A 22,105-nucleotide genomic window follows, 5' to 3' on the forward strand; every position below is an offset into this window, starting at 1 on the left:
AAACTGACTAACTATGTTCCCCCTTCACAAGGCCCCAGAGCCTGTGTAAGGATCTGAGTACATTTTTTAAAAAAAGGCTGAGCATTTTTGTTTACGTTTTTTAAATTAGTATGTGCCCCCCTTTTTGCGATAAAGTTTCCCAGTTTTCACCCCACTCAGCAGGTGGCGGCAACACACCTCATAGGGTGTAGTCTGCCTTAAACCCCCACAGAAGAAGATGCAGAAGAAGCTGAAAAACAAATTCGCATCGCAGACGTTCGGTTTCAGGGCTAGTAATCTGCAGCTGCATGCGTATTTGTCTTTGCTGAAGCTTTTATTTTGAAGAGTGTTAACCTGATTTAGTGATTTGACGTCAGATCCGCGCAATCCATCACCAACCACTCCACATGTGGAATCATGTCGAAGGCCAGAAGTGCGTAAATACATGTGTTATTTGACTTTGATAGTTTAAACATTTAATCAACATTGTAGCTAGGTTGATGTAACTTATTTTGTTGTTGTGGGTTTTGCAGAACAAAAGCGAGCGAAAGTACTTTTCCAAGGAAAACAAAAGGTATGTTTAGCTAGCCTGCTTGCTACTCGGAACGTTAGCTAGATTGTAACGTTATAAACAACAACATGTTAGTCATAGTCGAACAATTTGCAATAGATTATATTTTAGAACAGTGCGCAAGCCATAATGTTGAATACAATATAATTTGAATTTCACTTGCGTCGCTGGTGAGCATAGTAGCAATACACAATGATGCTAATTGCGGCGACTAGCTAGCCTGTTGTAACCACTTTGGACAAATCTGCCAGGCAGCTGACCCCATTTTGGCGTACAACATCGATTGCTACAACTTCAGAAAAACTCAGCTTTTGACAAAAACATAGTAAATGACCTGAGAAAGGTCTCTGCAGCCCAATATAATACCTTTGTCCGACTCGGTGTGAAGTAGACGGGGCGGGTTACAGGAACGAGTCCCCGAGCTGACAATGTAGAAATCTCTCGTTCTGCCCCTGAACAAGGCAGTATAACTATAGTTTAGCTACTTATGTTATGTTAACGTCGGTGGCCATATCTCACTGGTTATTTAATTTAAATTGAAGGGGAAAGATGGACAACAGACTCAAGGAGGGAAAATGCATTCGGAGCTGTCCATTGCACGCCATCCCAAAGAGTATGGAAAACCAGAAGAAATCCGGAAGAAAAGGGTGAACCATGATACACATTTATTTTTATTACAACTGTTAATTTATGTCATGACAATAGCACAATTCTTCTGGATTGGCAATTGATTTATAGGTATTTAAAATGTGTTGCTCTCTTTGCCATGGTCAGCTTCAGGAGCTCCAAGAAAAGCAGAGGTTGTCAAGAGAACGGGAGCAGATGAAGAGGAGAAGTCTGGATGGTTTTCAGAGAGATGTTCTAGAGCGACAAAGAGAGTTTGAGCAGAGGGTAATTTAACTAGTGTAGGTTATAGAAAGAGCTTTCCCAATGCTGTTTTTATCATTAAATGAGAGAGCTTGTCATTAGTGTTTTTGTGTTTTCTGATTGCAGGAAACTGAGATGCAGAATTTAGAGAAGCATGTCAATTTTGAAAATGAGAATTCAAGAAAGGCGTACTACAGGGAATTCAAAAAGGTAACTTTTCTTTATCTAGTGCAATAGTCTGTGAGTGTGCACAGTAGCACGTGTGTAACAATTTGCAGTATTGCACTTGAGTGATACCCATTTATTTACATTACATTTCTGTACAAGTAAGCTGATCTTTTAGAGAAGGTTACATGTGTGTAGTGCTTATAATTGATATTATAACAATGTGTTGTATTCCCTGTTCTGTATAAAAGGTGGTTGAGGCCTCTGATGTGATTCTGGAGGTTCTGGATGCCCGTGACCCTATTGGCTGCCGTTGTCCTCAGGTGGAGCAGGCTGTAATTCAGAGTGGCACTGACAAGAAAATAGTCCTGGTGCTTAACAAGATTGGTGAGTGTGAGAGATTCATTAATATGCATAGTTTTATACATTAGAAACCATTGTGCCATATTATCTTTAACTGACAAACATGTCTTTCCACTGTACTCTTAGACCTGGTGTCCAAGGAGATTGTGGAGAAATGGATCAAGTATCTTCGCAATGAATTTCCCACTGTGGCTTTCAAAGCCTCAACGCAACAACAGAACAAGAATTTGGTGAGTCAGACTATTCAGAACAGCATATGTAGAACATGGACAGGATAGTTTACTGAAATTAATTTAAGTTACATAAAATATTTATATTTTGCTGTTAAGCAATAAGGATCTATGTACTAGATAAACTGAAACTTTTTTCAGTTAGGGTCTAGTAACTATACTTGTGTTTTCAATTTGCAGAAGCGAAGCAATGTACCTGTTACCCAGGCCACTGCTGAGCTCCTAGGTAGCAGTGCCTGTGTGGGTGCAGAATGCCTGATGAAACTTTTGGGGAACTACTGCCGCAACCTGGACATTAAGACAGCCATCACTGTTGGTGTGGTTGGTGGGTACATTTTAAATGTACATTTTAGTCATTTAACAGACGCTGTTATCCAGAGCTTCTTCAAATCAAAATGTATTTGTCACATGCGCCGAATACAACCGGTGTAGACTTTAAAGTGAAATAATTACTTTAAAAGCCCTTAACCAACAATGCAGATTTAAGTAAATACCTGCCAAAAAGTAAGAGGTAAGTATAACAAATCCTTAAAGAGCAGCAGTAAATAACAATAGCGGGCTATATACAGGGGGTACCGGTATTGAGGTAATATGTACATATAGATAGAATTATTAAAATGACTATGCATAGATAATTAACAGAGTAGCAGCATCGTAGAAGGGTGGGGTGGTAATGCAAATAGTCTGGGTAGCCATTTGATTAGCTGTTCATGATCCTTATGGCTTAGGGGTAGAAGCTGTTTAGAAGCCTCTTGGACCTAGACTTAGCTCTCCGGTACCGCTTGCCGTGCGGCAGCAGAGAGAACAGTCTTTGACTAGGGTGGCTGGAGTCTTTGACAAAAAAATGTAGGGCCTTCTTCTGACACTGCCTGGTATAGAGGTCCTGGATGGCAGGAATCTTGGCCCCGGTGATGTACTGGGCCATACACACTACCCTCTGTAGTAGAGGTCGACTGATTAGTTAGGACCGATTTCAAGTTTTCATAACAATCGGTAATCTGCATTTTTGGACGCCGATTACATTGAATTTCACGGGGAAACTGCGTGGCAGGCTGACCACCTGTTATGCGAGTGCAGCAAGGAGCCAAGGTAAGTTGCTCGCTAGCATTAAACCTATCTTATTAAAAAACAATCAATCTTCACATAATCACTAGTTAAATACACATGGTTGATGATATTTATAGGTTAACTAGCTTGTCCTGCGTTGTATATAATCAATGTGGTGCCTTTTAATTTATCATCGAATCACAGCCTACTTCGCCAAACGGGGGATGTTTTAACAAAAGCGCATTTGCAAAAAAAGCACAATCGTTGCACGAATGTACCTAACCATAAGCATCAATGCCTTTCTTAAAATCAATAGACAGAAGTAAAAAAAATTTAAACCTGCATATTTAGTTAAAATAAATGTTAGCAGGCAATATTAACTAGGGAAATTGTCATTTCTATTGCGTTCGTTGCACGCAGAGTCAGGTTATATGCAACAGTTTGGGCCGCCTGGCTCTTTGCAAACTAATTTGCCAGAATTTTAAATGATTATGACTTAACATTAAAGGTTGTGCAATGTAACCGCAATATTTAGACTTGGTTGCCTCCCGTTTCATATTTTACTGAAAGAATAAAAAAATAAAAAAATTGAAATGATATTTTACCATATTAATGACCAACGGCTTGTATTTCTGTGTTTATATTATAATTAAGTCTATGATTTGATAGAGCAGTCTGAGCGGTGTTAGGCGGCAGCAGGCTCATAAGCATTCATTCAAACTTTACTGGGTTTTCCAGCTGCTCTTAGCAATGCTTGCTTCACTGCGCTGTTTATAATTTCAAGCCTATCAACTCCTGAGATTAGGCTGGCAATACTAAAGTGCCTATTAGAACATCCAATAGTCAAAGGTATATGAAATACAAATGGTATAGAGAGATAGTAGACTTTTCTCTACTCCTATAATAACTCCAACCTAAAAGTTCTTAACTGGGAGTATTGAAGAACTGGGAATATAGAACCACCAGCTTTCATATGTTCTCATGTTCTGAGCAAGGAACTTAAATGTTTGCTTTTTTACATGGCACATATTGCACTTTTGCTTCTTCAACACTGTTTGTACATTATTTAAACCAAATTGAACATGTTCCATTATTTAGTTGAGACTAAATAGATTTTATGTATTATATTAATCTCTTCGAGCTACCCCCCCCCTCTTCTTTTTTTCAATTTCCGCCTGAAAGACATCAAAATCTAACAGCCTGTAGCTCAGGCACAGAATCAAGGATATGCATATTCTTGGTACCATTTGAAAGGAAACACTGAAGTTTGTGTAAATGTGAATGGAATGTAGGAGAATATAACACAATAGATCTGGTTTAGATAATACAAAAATAAAAAACGTATGCTTTTGTTCATTGTATTATCTTTAAAATGAATAAGATAAAACAAACATTCAGGTAGGATGATGGGGACAATTTCAGTGAAAAACATAAGAGGGCAACAGTACTTGTGCAAAGTTTCAGATTGATAACTTCCAAAATGAGTGTGCTACATGACATTTATCATGAAGTCACCCAGGTGTCCCACACAAGTAGCCCAAATGTACCCAAGTGGCCAAATTGGTGAAGGTATACATTTTGAGACAAATAACTATATACAAAATGGTATTCTAACACCCCCCCCCCCCCCCCCCAAAAAAAATGGAGAGAAAAAATATGGGGGGGGGGGGGGAATATGAAGAAAGAAATATATAAATTTACAAAATAACATGGCTAACTATTTACACACTTTCAATATTTGGAAGACCCTCAGTCCTCTATCAAATCAAATGTATTTATATAGCCCTTCGTACATCAGCTAATATCTCAAAGTGCTGTACAGAAACCCAGCCTAAAACCCCAAACAGCAAGCAATGCAGGTGTAGAAGCACGGTGGCTAGGAAAAACTCCCTAGAAAGGCCAAAACCTAGAGAGGAACCAGGCTATGAGGGGTGGCCAGTCCTCTTCTGGCTGTGCCGGGTGGAGATTTATAACAGAACATGGCCGAGATTTTCAAACGTTCGTAGATGACCAGCAGGGTCAAATAATAATAATCACAGTAGTTGTAGAAGATGGAACAGGACAGCACCTTGAGTAAATATGAACAGTTTAGGGTTCCATAGCCGCAGGCAGAACAGTTGAAACTGGAACAGCAGCAGGGCCAGGTGGACTAGGGACAGCAAGGAGTCATCATGCCAGGTAGTCCTGACGCATGGTCCTAGGGCTCAGGTCCTCCGAGAAAGAGAGAGAATTAGAGAGAGCACACTTAAATTCACACAGGACACCGAATAGGACAGGAGAAGTACTCCAGATATAACAAACTGACCCTAGCCCCCCGACACAAACTACTGCAGCATAAATACTGGAGGCTGAGACAGGAGGGGTCAGGAGACACTGTGGCCCCATCTGATGAGACCCCCGGACAGGGCCAAACAGGCATGAGAACCCCGCCCACTTTGCCAAAGCTCTACACAATATTGTGCTGCTGATGCCAGGTGCCATAGTAGTCTCTTTCTGCTGTAAAGCAGAGGGTCACCAAGCATGTGGCGCAGGTGATAGGGGGACTTAATTTTGCAAAGAACACAGTGACGCCTCCATGCTGTGCCCTTTTGGCCCTGAGGCACATCCATGCCTGGAGAAATACATTTGGGCAGATGAACACCACTTGTGGCAGGAGCTGGATGAACCAGCTTCAGTGGGGGATGGACACCTTGGCACTGGGGGCTGCCATTCAGAGTCAGTGTCACTGTGAAAGAAAATGTTCAGTTAGAATAGTTTCACATATGAGCCCTGTATCAATAGGTAATATATATATATTTATATTTATGAGTACAGGGAACATAAGGTTGAATATATTATGACAGACCCGCTAGATCTACTGTCTTTATTATATTACAACAGTCCAGCTGTATCTACTGTCTCCATTTCACTTTGGCCATTGTTGTGGGCCTGCCCTCCCCTCAACAGCCTCAAATAGGCTATTTCATGTGGGTTGGGGTGGGGCGGCAGACACGTGCATCTCACATTTCATGACATTACATGTTTATATATTGCTTCTAAAATGTAAAAAAAAAAATCGCTAATATTTTAGATTATTCATTTCAAACAAGGGCATTAGCATGAGAAAAACTTACCAGTCCAAAACGATGTCCTCTCCCGTTCAAAAAATATTCCTCCACTTGGGAATCGCTAAATGAATCGTCCTACAACAATCTGTCTCACTTTCCCAATCAATTTATTCTAAAATTGTGTACATCTGTATATCTAGACTTAGATTTCGCTTTACCTGACTTAGTCGCCATAATGATTGATATCTAAACAGCTGAATATGCGAAACAACGCTGTGTGTAATGTGTTGCTCCTTCCGGTATGAAACTTCAATAGCGAATTACACTCTATGCCGGAGCTTACTACATGGGTTGGTCTTGCAACACATAAACATGACCTATTGCCGTTTACCTCAGCTCATTGGCTATCTACCCAGCTAGATTTCAAGACGATCAGTGGTCATTAGGTTAAAATACAGTCAATCAACGAAACGGCGGACAAATCATTGGTGCACAATTATGTCATTACTTGTTGTCTTCAAATCAGTTTCTTTCAGTCAATACGTCACGCGAAATGACCCATCAGGTTGTTCATTCAGTATTATATTCATTATTTTATATATATATATATAAAAATCGGCAGATTAATCGGTGCGTGCTGTTTTTTTTTGACCTCCAATTATCTGTATCGGTTTTGAAAATTAATAATCGGTCGACCTCTACTCTAGTCCCTCGTGGTCGGAGGCCGAGCAGTTGCCATACCAGGCAGTGATGCAACCCATCACAATGCTCTCGATGGTGCAGCTGTAGAACCTTTTGAGGATCTGAGGACCCATGCCAAATCTTTTCCTCTTCACGACTGTCTTGGTGTGTTTGGACCATGTTACTTTGTTGATGATGTGGATGCCAAGGAACTTGAAGCTCGCAACCTGCTCCACTGGAGCCCTGTCCTCTTCTTGATCATGTTGAGGGAGAGGTTGTTGTCCTTGCACGACACGGTCAGGTCTCTGACGACCTCCCTATAGGCGGTTGTCGGTGGTCAGGCCTACCACTTGTGTCATCAGCAAATTTAATGATGGTGTCGGAGTCGTGCTTGGCCGTGCAGTCATGAGTGAACAGGGAGTACAGGAGGGGGGCTGAGCATGCACCCCTGAGGGACCCACGTGTTGAGGATCAGTGTGGCAGATGTGTTATCTACCCTTACCACCTGGTGCCTGCCCATCAGGAAGTCCAGGATCCAGTTGCAGAGGGAGGTGTTTCGTCCCAGGGTCTTTAGCTTAGTGATGAGCTTTGAGGGCACTATGGTGTTGAACGCTGAGCTGTAGTCAATGAACAGCATTCTTACATAATTGTTCCTTTTGTTCAGGTGTGAAAGGGCATTGTGGAGTGCAATAGTGATTGCATAACTTGTGGATCTGTTGGTGTAGTATGCAAATTGGAGTGGGTCTAGGGTTTTTGGGATAATGGTGTTGATGTGAGCCATGACCAGCCTTTCAAAGCATTTCATGGCTACTGTTGTGAGTGCTACGGGTCTGTAGTCATTTAGGCAGGCTAACTTCATGTTCTTGGGCATAGGGACTGTGGTGGTCTGCTTGAAACATGCTGGTATAACAGACTCCGACAGGGAGAGGTTTGAAATGTCAGTGAAGACACTTGCAAGTTGGTCAGCGCATGCTTGGTGCACACGTCCTGGTACTCCGTCTGGCCCTGCGGCCTTGTGAATGTTGACCTTTTTAAAGGTCTTACTCACATCGCCTGTGGTGAGCGTGATCATACAGTCGCCTGGGAACAACTGACGCTCTCATGCATGTTCCGGTGTTACTTGCCTCGAAACGAGCATAGAAGTTATTTAGCTCATCTAGTAGGCTCGTGTCACTGGGCAGCTCTCGGATGTGTTTTTCTTTGTAGCCCTGCCACATCCGGCGAGCGTCAGAGCCGGTGTAGTATGATTCTATTTTATTCCTGTGTTGACGCTTTGCCTGTTTGATGGTTCATCACAGGGCATAGCAGGATTTCTTATAAGCTTCCGGGTTAGTCCCGGTCCTTGAAAGCGGCAGCTCTACCTTTAGATCAGTGTGAGGGTTGCCTGGAAATCCATGGCTTCTGGTTGGGGTATGTACGTGCAATCACTGTGGTGACGACGTCGTCAATGCACTTATTGATACAGAAGCAATTAGGGTTCAGTGCCTTGCTCAACTGCACTTTAAAAAAAAAAACATTTCTTCACCTAGTCGACTCGGGGATTCGAACCAGCAAAATTTCACTTACTGGCCCAACGCTCCTAAGCACTAGGCTATCTGCTCAATCTTCACACAATTTTGAAGGATCTTGGCCACATCATTCCAGACTTTTCAAATTGGGCAAAGGTTTGAAGTTATGCAATATTTTGAATGGTTTCTTTTTTTCAGGCTTTCCCAATGTTGGAAAGAGCAGTCTGATAAACAGTTTGAAGCGGGCACGTGCATGCAATGTTGGAGCCACACCCGGTGTAACCAAGTAAGTACAACGCTTTTGGCTTTATTTATGTCTAGGTCTACATGTTCTTTCCTTGCGTGACTGACCTGTATGATGGCTTTTAGGTGCCTTCAGGAAATACACTTGGACAAGCACATCAAGCTTTTAGATTGTCCCGGCATTGTAATGGCAACCTCGACGACTGACGCGGCCATGATCCTTCGGAATTGTGTAAAGATTGAGCAGCTTGTAGACCCTCTACCTCCAGTCGAAGCCATCTTAAGACGCTGCAATAAGACACAGGTACCCAAAGATTATTTAACGGCATATTCACTGCAATGATGTGACAGATGTTACGTCCATTTTCTCATATTTCATTTAATTTTTCAATAGATCATGGAACACTATGGTGTTCCAGACTTCCACACAGCTCTCGAATTCCTGGCTTTGTTGGCACAGCGACAGGGCAAGTTGAGGAAGGGAGGACTGCCTGATAATGACAAGGCGGCAAAGAGTGTCCTAATGGACTGGACAGGGTGGGTGAAAACTGCAAAAACATTTATTACATCTGAGGTTTTCAAAGCAACACCTTCCCTACCTAAAGTCCCATTATTCTGTTTCATTTACTTTCATGCAGGGGTAGGATCAGCTACTTTACACACCCTCCGGAGACGCACACTCTTCCCACTCATATCAGTGCTGAGATTGTGGCAGAGATGGGCAAAGCTTTCGACTGGGAGGAACTAGAGAAGGGAAACCAGGAAGTGCTAGCTGGTAGGATACACGCACACATTTGACAGTTACCTAGTAATTGAAAAAGTTATGTTGGGATAAAAAGAGTGTGCTAAATGTTTGTTTTTCTTGTAGTGTCGTCTTGCACTGATGTCCAAATGGGTTTCTGCATGGCAACTGCTGGGATGACTCAGGGTGGTCAAGAAGAACCACCTTGTGACCTGGAAATGGAAGGTGGAGCTTTGGATGGGGTTGAGTCCAAGGATGAAACTGAATCCATGGATGATGATCAGGACCCAGAGGTATTGCAGTGCTTTTACTTGACAAGTTAAACTGATTCGGTGGTACTTTTTTTAGACCTTTTAGTTCTTAACTCTTGTGTGGTGGTCATGTTTTTGTTATTCACCTAATGTTCGCGGGTCTGTTGGACTCACTACATTATTGGGTTTTGAAAACAATGCCGTACAAATACTTAATACTTAGATGTTGACTTATCAATTACAAGCAATATAGACAGCATACATGGTTATATCTGATACATGGTTAATATTTGCCATTTACCTCTGCTAGATCATATTTATTTTTGTAAACAAATCAATTATAATCAAGACGGGTAGAAAAATCATGTTTTCATCACTTGATGTTTATTGGTTTGAACTGAACAATTTGGAAGGATACATTTTACATACTCTATTTTATGTAAATGATAAATGAGCCCCATTGAACACACATTAAGGCCGGTCTACACACCACATGAGGGACAGAGTTCTCTACTGTGTGTGTGTTGCAAATGTATTTCTTGCACTTGATGCCTGTGTACTGTCTTCCTGTCCTTCTTGGGTCCACACACATCGCAGCGCTTCTTGTTGCCACCAGCTGCAACCTAGAATGATGAAAACACTTAGTTCAGGAATTTTACTAACATTTCACACACACTCACATACATAGTTACAGCAGGCCAAGGTAGGAGAGACATACACATTCAACAACATCACTTACTTTCGGTATTGGCTTTGTTGGTTTTGCGAGGCGGGCAACAAGCATCCTCCTCCTGAATCCCCCTCATGATGGCTGCATAAGCTGGGGTCCTTGGGATCTGCTGCCGCCTCTGGATTTGAGGTCTCACCAATGCCTTGCCCAGCTCTTCTAGAAAGAGCCGTCTTCTTCCCTCTGTTCCAATCTGGGTTCAACGCCATCCAGATGACAAATGCGTTCCACGCCAAGATGTTGAAGAATATCACAGTTGTAGCCAGTCACCAGCTTGTCTAAATTGTCCTCCCCTCCTTTTGTGGCATTGTAATCCATTATGATTTGTGTTTTTTGATGTTCCTGGACACAGATTCTCCCATCCCTATGCAGCGTACTCATGAGTACCACCCTTTTACCTGCCGTTGGTACGTAGGAGACTAGGGACGTGTCGTTTGTGAACACAAATTTAGAGGAATTGATAGGCCTGTTCTGTGTGTTCACCAGCTGAGGTGGGAGCTTTGGCTTGTTTTTTTTGTACTGTTCCTAACATTGTCAAGTGCTCCTGTCCCAGCTTGTGCGAAGTATAAAATAAAAAAAAAGTTAGCGAATGTGATGTTGTGGCCACGGAGTTCCTGTGTCAAGTTCAGGACAACTTGCATCCCCTGATTAATCTCAGGGGCTCCTCCGCCTGGCTTCCTTGTTTACACTTGCATGTTCCACGCATATGATGAAGCAGCATCACAGGCAGCCTGGATCTTGATTCCATATTTTGTGGGTTTATACAGTATGTACTGCCTGAAGGGGCAGCGGCCCCTAAATGGCAAAAGCTGCTCATCAACAGTAACGTTGGGCCCAGAGTTGTAAAACAGGGGAAGGCGGTCCACTCACTTGTCCCACACTCACCTAATTGCAGATAGCTTGTCTCTCTGCCGCCGGGCTGGTCTGGTGTCTCGGATAATAAGCGGATAATCCTGGAAATAATGTGGATGTTTTCCAGAGACATCGTTGCACTGAAAAGCTCTCTGCCAGTTTCTGCATCCCACAGGGATTCTCCATTAGATCTGAAATAGAGGTCGACCGACTGATTTTTCAACGCAGATACCGATTATTGGAGGACCAAAAAAAGCCGATACCAATTAATCGGTCAATTTTTTTTTTCCCCCATTATTTTTTTTCAAATGTATTTGTACTAATGACAATTACAACAATACTGAATGAACACTTATTTTAACTTGATATAATACATCAATAAAATCAATTTAGCCTCAACTAAATAATGAAACATGTTCAATTTGGTTTAAATAATGCAAAAACAAAGTGTTGGAGAAGAAAGTAAAAGTGCAATATGTGCCATGTAAGAAAGCTAACGTTTAAGTTCCTTGCTCAGAACATGAGAACATATGAAAGCTGGTGGTTTCTTTTAACATAAGTCGTCAATATTCCCAGGTAAGAAGTTTTAGGTTGTAGTTATTATAGGACTATTTCTCTGTCATTTGTATTTCATTAACCTTTGACTATTGGATGTTCTTATATGCACTTTAGTATTGCCAGTGTAACAGTATAGCTTTTGTCCCTCTCCTCGCTCCTCCCTGGGCTCGAACCTGGAACACAACGACAACAGCCACCCTCTAAGCAGCGTTACCTTTGCAGAGCTACAACTACTCCAAGTCTCAGAGCGAGTGACGTTTCAAAACGCTATTAGCGGTCACCCCGCTAACTAGCTAGCCATTTCACATCGGTTACACCAGCCTAATCTCAGGAGTTGATCGGCTTGAAGTCATAAACAACTCAATGTTTGTAGCACAGCGAAGAGCTGCTGGCAAAACGCACAAAAGTGCTGTTTGAATGAATGCTTACGAGTCTGCTGGTGCCTACCATCGCTCAGTCAGACTGCTCTATCAAATCATAGACTTAATTATAACATAATAACACACAGAAATACAAGCCTTTGGTCATTAAAATGTTAGAATCCGGAAACTATCATTTCGAAAACAAAACGTTTATTCTGTCAGTGAGATACGGAACCGTTCTGTACTTTATCTAACGGATGGCATTCCTAAGTCTAAATATTGCTGTTACATTGTTATGTTGTCAATGTTCCTAGGCCGTCATTGAAAATAAGAATGTGTTCTAAACTGACGTTCCAAGTTAAAGGTGTAAAAAAAAAAAAACGGCAAATCGGTGCCCAAAAATACAGATTACCGATTGTTATAACTTGAAATCAGCCCTAATTAATCGGTAGACCTCTAATCTGAAAACACCAGCAAAGATAAGAACCCCAAAGTATGAATTTAAATTAGTTGGGTCCATCTACTTCCATCTCTCTCCAAAAGCACACCTTCTCTCCAAATTAGTGCAGTTCAGAATGGGTTTCCGGATGGCGTCTGGGATGACCAGTTCAAAAGACTTTATGTCCTGCACATAAGTAACCGCTGCGTTGGCCCTGGTTGCATCCTTATCACATTGGCAGCCATGTCTCATTACTTGGGCAAGAAGACCATTCAATTTCACAAGTTTTTGACATCCATATTTCTCCTACTGGGTCAAGCTCTCCCTCTTCTTTCAAATTACTGTCAGACTCTGAATTGACAGTGACATGATCCTCAAATTCTGAAAATTCTTTGTTTTCCGAAGTCTTCTCTCTCTGCAAAAACTATTTCTAAGGCTCTCTGAGCAGAGAATGTTTGCCATACTGATTGATTGTGGTAAGGAGCCACACATGCAAAGCTATTTATTTGTTGTCTCCCTTCCCTAATTTATACCTGGATGGGGTAGGGTGTGGTAAAATACAGCATTTTTACAATGTGTTGAAATACCATTTTGCATGTTCCCGCAAGACATTAGTTTCACACACTACACAGGGTCAAGAGTGCGAGAAAAGCTGGAGACAGACAGGTTATTGGTGCTATGTTGAAACAGCAGGCCCAGGGAGGAGGAAGGCAAACAACAAACCTTTTTGAATCATTTTTACTTGTTTTCACCAACACACACTTTTCCATACTTTTTTATGACCAGTGGATTCCACCACATACAGTACCAGTCAAAAGTTTGGACACGCCTACTCATTCAAGGATTTCTTACATTTTTACTATTTTCTACATTGTAGGATAATAGTGAAGACATCAAAAACTATGAAATAACACATGGAATCATGTAGTAACCAAAAGTGTTCAACAAATCAAAATATACACTGCTCAAAAAAATAAAGGGAACACTTAAGCAACACAATGTAACTCCAAGTAAATCACACTTCTGTGAAATAAAACTGTCCACTTAGGAAGCAACACTGACAATAAATGTCACATGCTGTTGTGCAAATGGAATAGACAACAGGTGGAAATTATAGGCATTTAGCAAGACACCCCCAGTAAAGGAATGGTTCTGCAGGTGATAACCACAGACCACTTCTCAGTTCCTATGCTTCCTGGCTGATGTTTTGGTCACTTTTGAATGCTGGCGGTGCTTTCACTCTAGTGGTAGCATGAGACTGAGTCTACAACCCACACAAGTGGCTCAGGTAGTGCAGCTCATCCAGGATGGCACATCAATGCGAGCTGTGGCAAGAAGGTTTGCTGTGTCTGTCAGCGTAGTGTCCAGAGCATGGAGGCGCTACCAGGAGACAGGCCAGTACATCAGGAGACGTGGAGGAGGTCGTAGGAGGGCAACAACCCAGCAGAAGGACCGCTACCTCCGCCTTTGTGCAAGGAGGAGCACTGCCAGAGCCCTGCAAAATGACCTCCAGCAGGCCACAAATGTGCATGTGTCTGCTCAAACGGTCAGAAACAGACTCCATGAGGGTGGTATGAGGGCCCGACGTCCACAGGTGGGGGTTGTGCTTGCAGCCCAACACCGTGCAGGACGTTTGGCATTTGCCAGAGAACACCAAGATTGGCAAATTCGCCACTGGCGCCCTGTGCTCTTCACTGATGAAAGCAGGTTCACACTGAGCGGCAGGGTAGCCTAGTGGTTCGAGCGTTGGACTAGTAACCGGAAGGTTGCAAGTTCAAACCCCCAAGCTGACACGGTACAAATCTGTCGTTCTGCCCCTGAACAGGCAGTTAACCCAAAAAACTGAGCACATGTGGACAGACGCCGTGGAGAACGTTCTGCTGCCTGCAACATCCTCCAGCATGACCGGTTTGGCGGTGGATCAGTCATGGTGTGGGGTGGCATTTCTTTTGGGGGCCGCACAGCCCTCCGTGTACTCGCCAGAGGTAGCCTGACTGCCATTAGATACCGAGATGAGATCCTCAGACCCCTTGTGAGACCATACAACCACCATGCAAGACAATGCTAGACCTCATGTGGCTGGAGTGTGTCAGCAGTTCCTGCAAGAGAAAGGCATTGATGCTATGGACTGGCCCGCCCGTTCCCCAGACCTGAATCCTATTGAGCACATCTGGGACATCATGTCTCGCTCCATCCGTTGCACCACAGACTGTCCAGGAGTTGGCGGATGCTTTAGTCCAGGTCTAGGAGGAGATCCCTCGGGAGACCATCCGCCACCTCATCAGGAGCATGCCCAGGCGTTGTAGGGAGGTCATACAGGCACGTGGAGGCCACACTCACTACTGAGCCTCATTTTGACTTGTTTTAAGGACATTAAATCAAAGTTGGATCAGCCTGTAGTGTGGTTTTCCACTTTAATTTTGAGTGTGACTCCAAATCCAGACCTCCATGGGTTGATAAATTTGATTTCCATTGATAATTTGTGTGATTTTGTCAGCACATTCAACTATGTAAAGAAAAAAGTATTTAATAAGAATATTTATTCATTCAGATCTAGGATGTGTTATTTTAGTGTTCCCTTAATTTTTTTGAGCAGTGTATTTTATGTTCATCAAAGTGGCCACCCTTTGCCTTTGACAGCTTTGCACACTCTTGGCTTTCTCTCAACCAGCTTCACCTGGAATGTTTTTCCAACAGTCTTGAAGGAGTTCCCACATATGCTGAGCACTTGTTGGCTGCTTTTCCTTCACTCTGCGGTCCAACTCATCCCAAACCATCTCAATTGGGTTAAGGTTGGGTGACTGTGGAGGCCAGGTCATATGATGAAGTACTCCATCACTCTCCTTCTTGGACAAATAGCCCGTACACAGCCTGGAGATGTGTTGGGTCATTGTCCTGTTGAAAAACAAATGATAGTCCCACTGCACAAATCAGATGGGATGGTGAATTGCAGGAGAATGCTGTGGTAGCCATGCTGGCTAAGTGTGCCTTGAATTCTAAATAAATCAGTGTCGCCAGCAAAGCACCATAACACCACCACGTCCATGCTTCACGGTGGGAACAACACATGCAGAGATCCTCCGTTCAGCGTCTCAAAAACACAGCGGTTGGAACCAAAAATCTCATTTGGACTCAGACCAAAGGACAGATTTCCACCGGTCTAATGTCCATTGCTCGTGTTTCTTGGCCCAAGCACATCTCTTATTTTTGGTGGCCTTCAGTAGTGGTTTCTTTGCAGCAGTTCAACCATGAAGGCCTGACTCACGCACTCCTCTGAAGTTGATGTCGAGATGTCTGTTACTCGAACTCTGAAGCATTTATTTGGGCTGCAATTTCTGAGGCTGGTAACTAATGAACTGCAGCAGAGGTAACTCTTTCATGTGGCGGTCCTCATGAGAGGCAGTTTCATCATAGCATAGTTTTTGCGACTGCACTTGAAGAAACTTGAAGTTTTCTGTATTGACTGAACTTCATGTCTTAAAGTAATGATGGACTGTTTCTCTTTGCTTATTTGAGCTGTTCTTCTTATGGACTTGGTATTTTACCAAATAGCCCTATCTTCTGTATACCACCCCTCCTTGTCACAACTGATTGGCTCGAATGCATGAAGAAGGAAAAATTCCACCAATTTCCTTTTAGCAAGGCACACCTGTCAATTGAAATGCGTTCCAGGTGAGTACCTCATGAAGCTGGTTGAGAGAATGCCAAGAGTGTGCAAAGCTGTCAACAAGGCGGTTGGTTACTTTGAAGAATCTAAAAATAAAGATTTTCGTTACAACATGATACCATGTTTTCACTATTCTACAATGTAGAAAATAGTAAAAAAAAAAAAAAAAAAGAACCCCTGGAATGAGTAGGTGTGTCAACTTTTGACTGGTACTGTATGTAATATACATGTGTACACAGTGTGCACTCAATTATACTTAAAAAAAACAAGTTTATTTAACAAGGCAAGTTAAGAACAAATTCTTATTTTCAATGACGGCCTAGAAACAGTGGGTTAACTTCTTGATGCACCCATCCCTTTAGTGGGATCATTTTCATCAACACCCACTGAATTGCAGCGCACCTAATTCAAATTAAATTACTAAAAATATTTAATTTTCATGAAATCACAAGTGCAATTTAGCAAAACACAGCTTAGCTTGTTGTTAATCAACCTGGTGTGTCAGATTTCAATTCAGCTTTTCGGCGAAAGCATAACAAGCGTTTATGTAAGAACATCTCTCAGTAGACAAAATATTAAACACTAGCAGCCAAGTAGATTGGTCACGAAAGTCAGAACAGCAATAGATTAAATCGCTTACCTTTGATCTTCGGCTGTTTGCACTCACGAGACTCCCAGTTACTTACACAAATGTTTCTTTTGTTCCATAAAGATTATTTTTATATCCAAAATACCCCCATTTGGTTGGCATGTTATCTTCAGAAATCCACAGGCTCGAGCGGTCACCACATCACAGACAAATTCCAAATAGTATCCGTAATGTCCACAGAAACATGTCAAACGTTTTTATAATCCATCCTCAGGTTGTTTTTAGAATATATAATCGATAATATATCACCTGGGACTGTCGCTTTTTCAATAGTTGATGGTTGATTTAGGTGCAATCTTACTTGCAGCAATATCCTTGCCTGTGAAGCCCTTTTTGTGCAAAGCAATGATGACGGCACATTTTCCCTTGCAAGTAAGCATGGTTGACAGAGGAAGAACAATGATTCCAAGCACCACCCTCCTTTTAAAGCTTCCCAGTCTGTTATTCGAACTCAATCAGCATGACATAGTGATCTCCAGCCTTGTCCTCGTCAACACTCACACTTGTGTTAACGAGAGAATCACTGACATGATGTCAGCTGGTCCTTTTGTGGCAGGGCTGAAATGCAGTGGGGATGTTTTTTTGAGATTCAGTTCATTTGCATGGCAAAGAGGGACTTTACAATTCATCTGATCACTCTTCATAACATTCTGGAGTATATACAAATTGCCATCATACAAATTGAGGCAGCAGACTTTGAAAATGTATATTTGTCATTCTCAAAACGTTTTGGCCACGACTGTACACATTGACACATCCATTCCAAAGCAGGAAGTAAGAAAAGTTTAAAAAAATTAAAGCTTTAAACTTAGTTGCCAATGTCCCTGAAGCAACTCCCCATTTTCATGACTACTTAACACAACCCAGATGATACCAGTTTTACAGTGTTATTATGACTTTTGCTGAGTTCCACTTAAATGCAATTCATCAAAGGACTTTCATCTTAAGTGTACAAAACATTTGAGAACACCTGCTCATTCCATGACATACTGACCAGGTGAATTCGATATTAGGAAGGTGGTATCAGTGTTTTGTACATCTTGTCTTTTTTTTTTTTTTTTTAACACTAGTTTGGACCTATGACTGTGGAGATAAAAGCACCAAGGGCAAAGACTGGTGGTTCAGTTGATGCTGCTGCCCCCAGGACCCTCGATTTAAAGGATATCTGGAATGTAGACCCTCTTCAGCAGGGCCAAGCACTCGTGGCTGCTGGGAAGAAGAGGAAGAAGCAACAGAAAAGAGCTGGTATGTCTTACGTTTTAAAACAAACAATTTGTTGTATAAATCCTTGGTTTGTAGATCACTTGACGACCATATTTTGTTACCTTGAGGTTTTTAACTTCAATATGGTTTTGGTGTTTTTATTCTACCATTACTTCTGTAATTGATATGTTGATCTGTGAGTTTATACAATTTCTCCTTTCTCACTATTTTCTTTTCAGACAAAATTGCTACCAAACTCTCAGACAGCCTGACGACGGCAATGAACTTTGCATTTTCAGATATATGAAAAATAAAAGGTAATCTAAAACGGGGTGTTTTTTTTTATTTATTTAGTTCTGTTCAGTCAGTATCATCAACCTTATTCACAACATCCCCTAGTGGTAGGCATGATGTGCAATAACGTATATCAGCATTTACATATCAAGACTGAGGGTGGGTTGTACCAACATGGATTAACTCTTAAACCTTTATTAAACCCAGTTTATTTATTAATCTTGTTGCACCAAACTTTAATCCTATTTTTAAATTACTCCCACTTAACTTTAGAAGGATTAGATTACATTTTGACTTTAAACCAGGATAAAATGTAATATTGTTGCTCCATTGTTTTAAAAACAATTTTACTAATGTTAAATTAGTATAATCTAAACTACCACTGGAGAAGGTTTAAATTCAGCAAATATTAGTGTATATGCTTTTATTTTTGGTGTGATTTAACAATTTTATCTCCTGTGGTTTATGTTTGTTAAACTCAGCTAGCCAGCTAACTTATTTGACAGCAAAGTGCAATTAATTTCATCCTTAGCCTGAAGTGAAAACTCACTTTGCTAACTAGCAATGACCAGTGTTGGTTTGTTTCCATAGAATTAGAACATATTGCTATGGTGAATCCATTATGACACGTGTCACTAATCATAGTCATAGAGATTTAACCTTAGATTAACTAATCTAGTTTTTATAATTAAGCAGTTCAATTAGAAACCTAGATCTAGATTAGGTCAAATCTAATATTTATTTAAATTACATATTAGTAGCCATGTGAACTGGAACCTCAGCGGCAAATCTAAAGTTGGTCTCTAAGGTCATGCATTTGGTTCTAATATTTCGACACACCTTTACATGACAATACTTTCTTCATTCTCGATTTGGAACAAACCGGTGTCTTAACTTCTTCTTGTTGTAGCATTGATTCCGATAACAAAGAAATATTCAGAATCATATTAAATCCACTTTTTGCACCGAGTGAGATTGTTGTTTGGGTCACTGTGACGCGCTGACTTTCTCTTTCTAAACTTCCATTTCTAAAAATGAAATGACCTCTCACTGTCAACTGCATTTATTTTCAGCAAAAGTAACGTGTAAATATTTGTATGAACATAAGATTCAACAACTGGGACATAAACTGAACAAGTTCCACAGACAAGTGACTAACAGAAATGGAATAATGTGTCCCTGAACAAAGGGGGGGGGGGGGGGGGGGGGGGGGGGGTCAAAATCAAAAGTAACAGTCAGTATCTGGTGTGGCCACCAGCTGCGTTAAGTACTGCAATGCATCTCCTCCTCATGGACCGCACCAGATTGGCCAATTCTTGCTGTGAGATGTTACCCCATTCTTCCACCAAGGCACCTGCAAATTCCCAGACATTTCTGGGGGGAATGGCCCTAGCCCTTACCTTCTGATCCAACAGGTCCCAGACGTGCTCAATGGGATTGAGATCTGGGCTCATCGCTGGCCATGGCAGAACACTGTCATTTCTGTCTTGCAGGAAATCACGCACAGAACGAGCAGTATGGCTGGTGGAATTGTCATGCTGGATGGTCATGTCAGGATGAGCCTGCAGGAAGGGTTCCTCATGAGGGAGGAGGATGTCTTCCCTGTAACACAGAGCATTGAGATTGCCTGCAATGACGACAAGCTCAGTCCGATGATGCTGTGACACACTGTCCCAGACCATGACGGACCCTCCACCTCCAAGTCGATCCCACTCCAGAGTACAGGCCTCGGTGTAACGCTCATTCCTTCGACGATAAACGCAAATCCGACCATCACCCCTGGTGAGACGAAACCGCGACTTGTCAGTGAAGAGCACTTTTTGCCAGTCCTGTCTGATCCAGTTATGGTGAGTTTGTGCACATAGGTGATGATGTTGCCGGTGACGTCTGGTGAGGACCTGCCTTACAACAGGCCTACAAGCCCTCAGTCCAGCCTCTCTCCACCTATTGCGGACAGTCTGAGCACTGATGCAGGGATTGTGCGTTCCTGGTGTAACTCGGGCAGTTGTTGCCATCCTGTACCTGTCCCACAGGTGTGATGTTCGGAGATATATCGATCCTGTGCAGGTGTTGTTACACGTGGTCTGCCACTGCGAGGACGATCAGCTGTCCATCCTGTCTCCCTGTAGCGCTGTCTTAGGCGTCTCACAGTACGGACATTACAATTTATTGATCTGGCCACATCTACAGTTCTCATGCCTCCTTGCAGCATGTTCAAGCAGATGAGCAGGGACTCTGGGCATCCTTCTTTTGGTGTTTTTCAGAGTCAGTAGAAAGGCCTCTTTAGTGTCCTAAGTTTTCATAACTGTGACCTTAATTGCCTACTGTCTGTAAGCTGTTAGTGTCTTAAGGACCTTTCTACAGGTGCATGTTCATTGTTTATGGTTCATGGGAAAAAGTGTTTAAACCCTTTACAATGTAGATCTGTGAAGTTATTTGTATTTTTACAAATTATCTTTGAAAGACAGGGTCCTGGAAAATGGACTTTTTTTGTTGTTGCTGAGTTTAGTTATTGTAGATGTATATTGAAAGGTATTTTTGTTGAAAGTGGTCTAAAGATTGTCACTTTCATCATGATAAAAAAAATGGTTTGTAAATTTTTAACTAGCATGTGAAACATCCTTCCTCCCAGTAAAATTCCTATGTGAGAATTGCCAGAACAATGAGGTACCAAAAATATTTTTGTGCTATGCTGGCATGGAATCGCCCAAATGTACGAATGCTCTGGCTTTTGTATGCTTTGACTGTATACCTCAACCTAAGATAAAAAGCATTGCAATTTAGAATAATGAACAAAATTATATTTCCAACACCTCGATGAACCAGCAAAGTTGAAATGGGATTTTGGTCAACATTTTGACTTGCTGGGCTCTTTATCGTAGACGCAAGATAGGTAGCAGCTGTCTGTCTGAGGAGAATCTGACCATATATGGCCACACTCTCATCGCAGTAAGAAGTAAACAATTTCACCTCTCCAGCTAGTGCTGAGGGGTATTCGACAAAGCAGATTCAATGAGTTAGCCAGCCAACGTCCACATTTTCTGAAATATTTGTTTTAAAAAAAGATAGGCCATGCCCATTTCAAGCTTTAGCTTAACTGATTCAACAATCCAAAACACAATGTACAATCATAAAATCAAGTTACTTCTGGTTGTTTATTAATGTTAGCTGGCTAACTCATTGATCCTACTTTGTAGTATACACCTCTAAGGTTTCATATGGTTAGAGTTAGCTAAATCTCTTTCTGTCCAATGAGGTAACTTGTTGGCATTTATTACTTCTGGCCATAGGGTACCCTTTTTGGCTCCAGATACTTGCCACCAGAGGCAAAACCTCAGAACTGGCCATGCCAATAACTTAAAAGCGCACTGTGGAGTGATGTGTATACTAGAGGTCGATCGATTATGATTTTTCAATACCGATTATTGGAGGACCAAAAAAAGACGATACCAATTCATCGGCCAATTGATTTATTTGTAATAATGACAATTACAACAATACTGAATGATGATTATTTTAACTTAATATAATACATCAATAAAAGTTTGCCTCAAATGAATAACGAAACAAGTTCAATTTGGTTTAAATAATGCAAAAACAAAGTGTTGGAGAAAGTGAAAGTGCAATATGTGCCATGTAAGAAAGCTAACGTTTAAGTTC

The 22,105-nt window shown here is 41.7% G+C and overlaps 1 protein-coding gene across 1 annotated transcript; it reads left to right on the forward strand.

Moving 5' to 3' along the window:
• Positions 1 to 161: 161 nt before the first annotated feature.
• On the forward strand, positions 162 to 18,479 carry gnl3l (G protein nucleolar 3 like). The gene is made up of 15 exons (XM_021569748.3): positions 162 to 412; positions 513 to 553; positions 1,093 to 1,197; positions 1,325 to 1,441; positions 1,544 to 1,627; positions 1,834 to 1,969; positions 2,072 to 2,175; positions 2,356 to 2,500; positions 8,657 to 8,744; positions 8,828 to 9,005; positions 9,096 to 9,238; positions 9,340 to 9,476; positions 9,570 to 9,736; positions 18,019 to 18,193; positions 18,391 to 18,479. The coding sequence occupies exons 1-15, from the start codon at positions 397 to 399 to the stop codon at positions 18,456 to 18,458; spliced, it is 1,704 nt and encodes a 567-aa protein (XP_021425423.2). The 5' UTR covers positions 162 to 396; the 3' UTR covers positions 18,459 to 18,479.
• The last annotated feature ends 3,626 nt before the right edge of the window (positions 18,480 to 22,105 follow it).

Source organism: Oncorhynchus mykiss, chromosome 17 (genome assembly GCF_057628025.1).
Source record: "Oncorhynchus mykiss isolate SJ-2025 chromosome 17, ASM5762802v1, whole genome shotgun sequence".
NCBI lineage: Eukaryota > Metazoa > Chordata > Actinopteri > Salmoniformes > Salmonidae > Oncorhynchus > Oncorhynchus mykiss.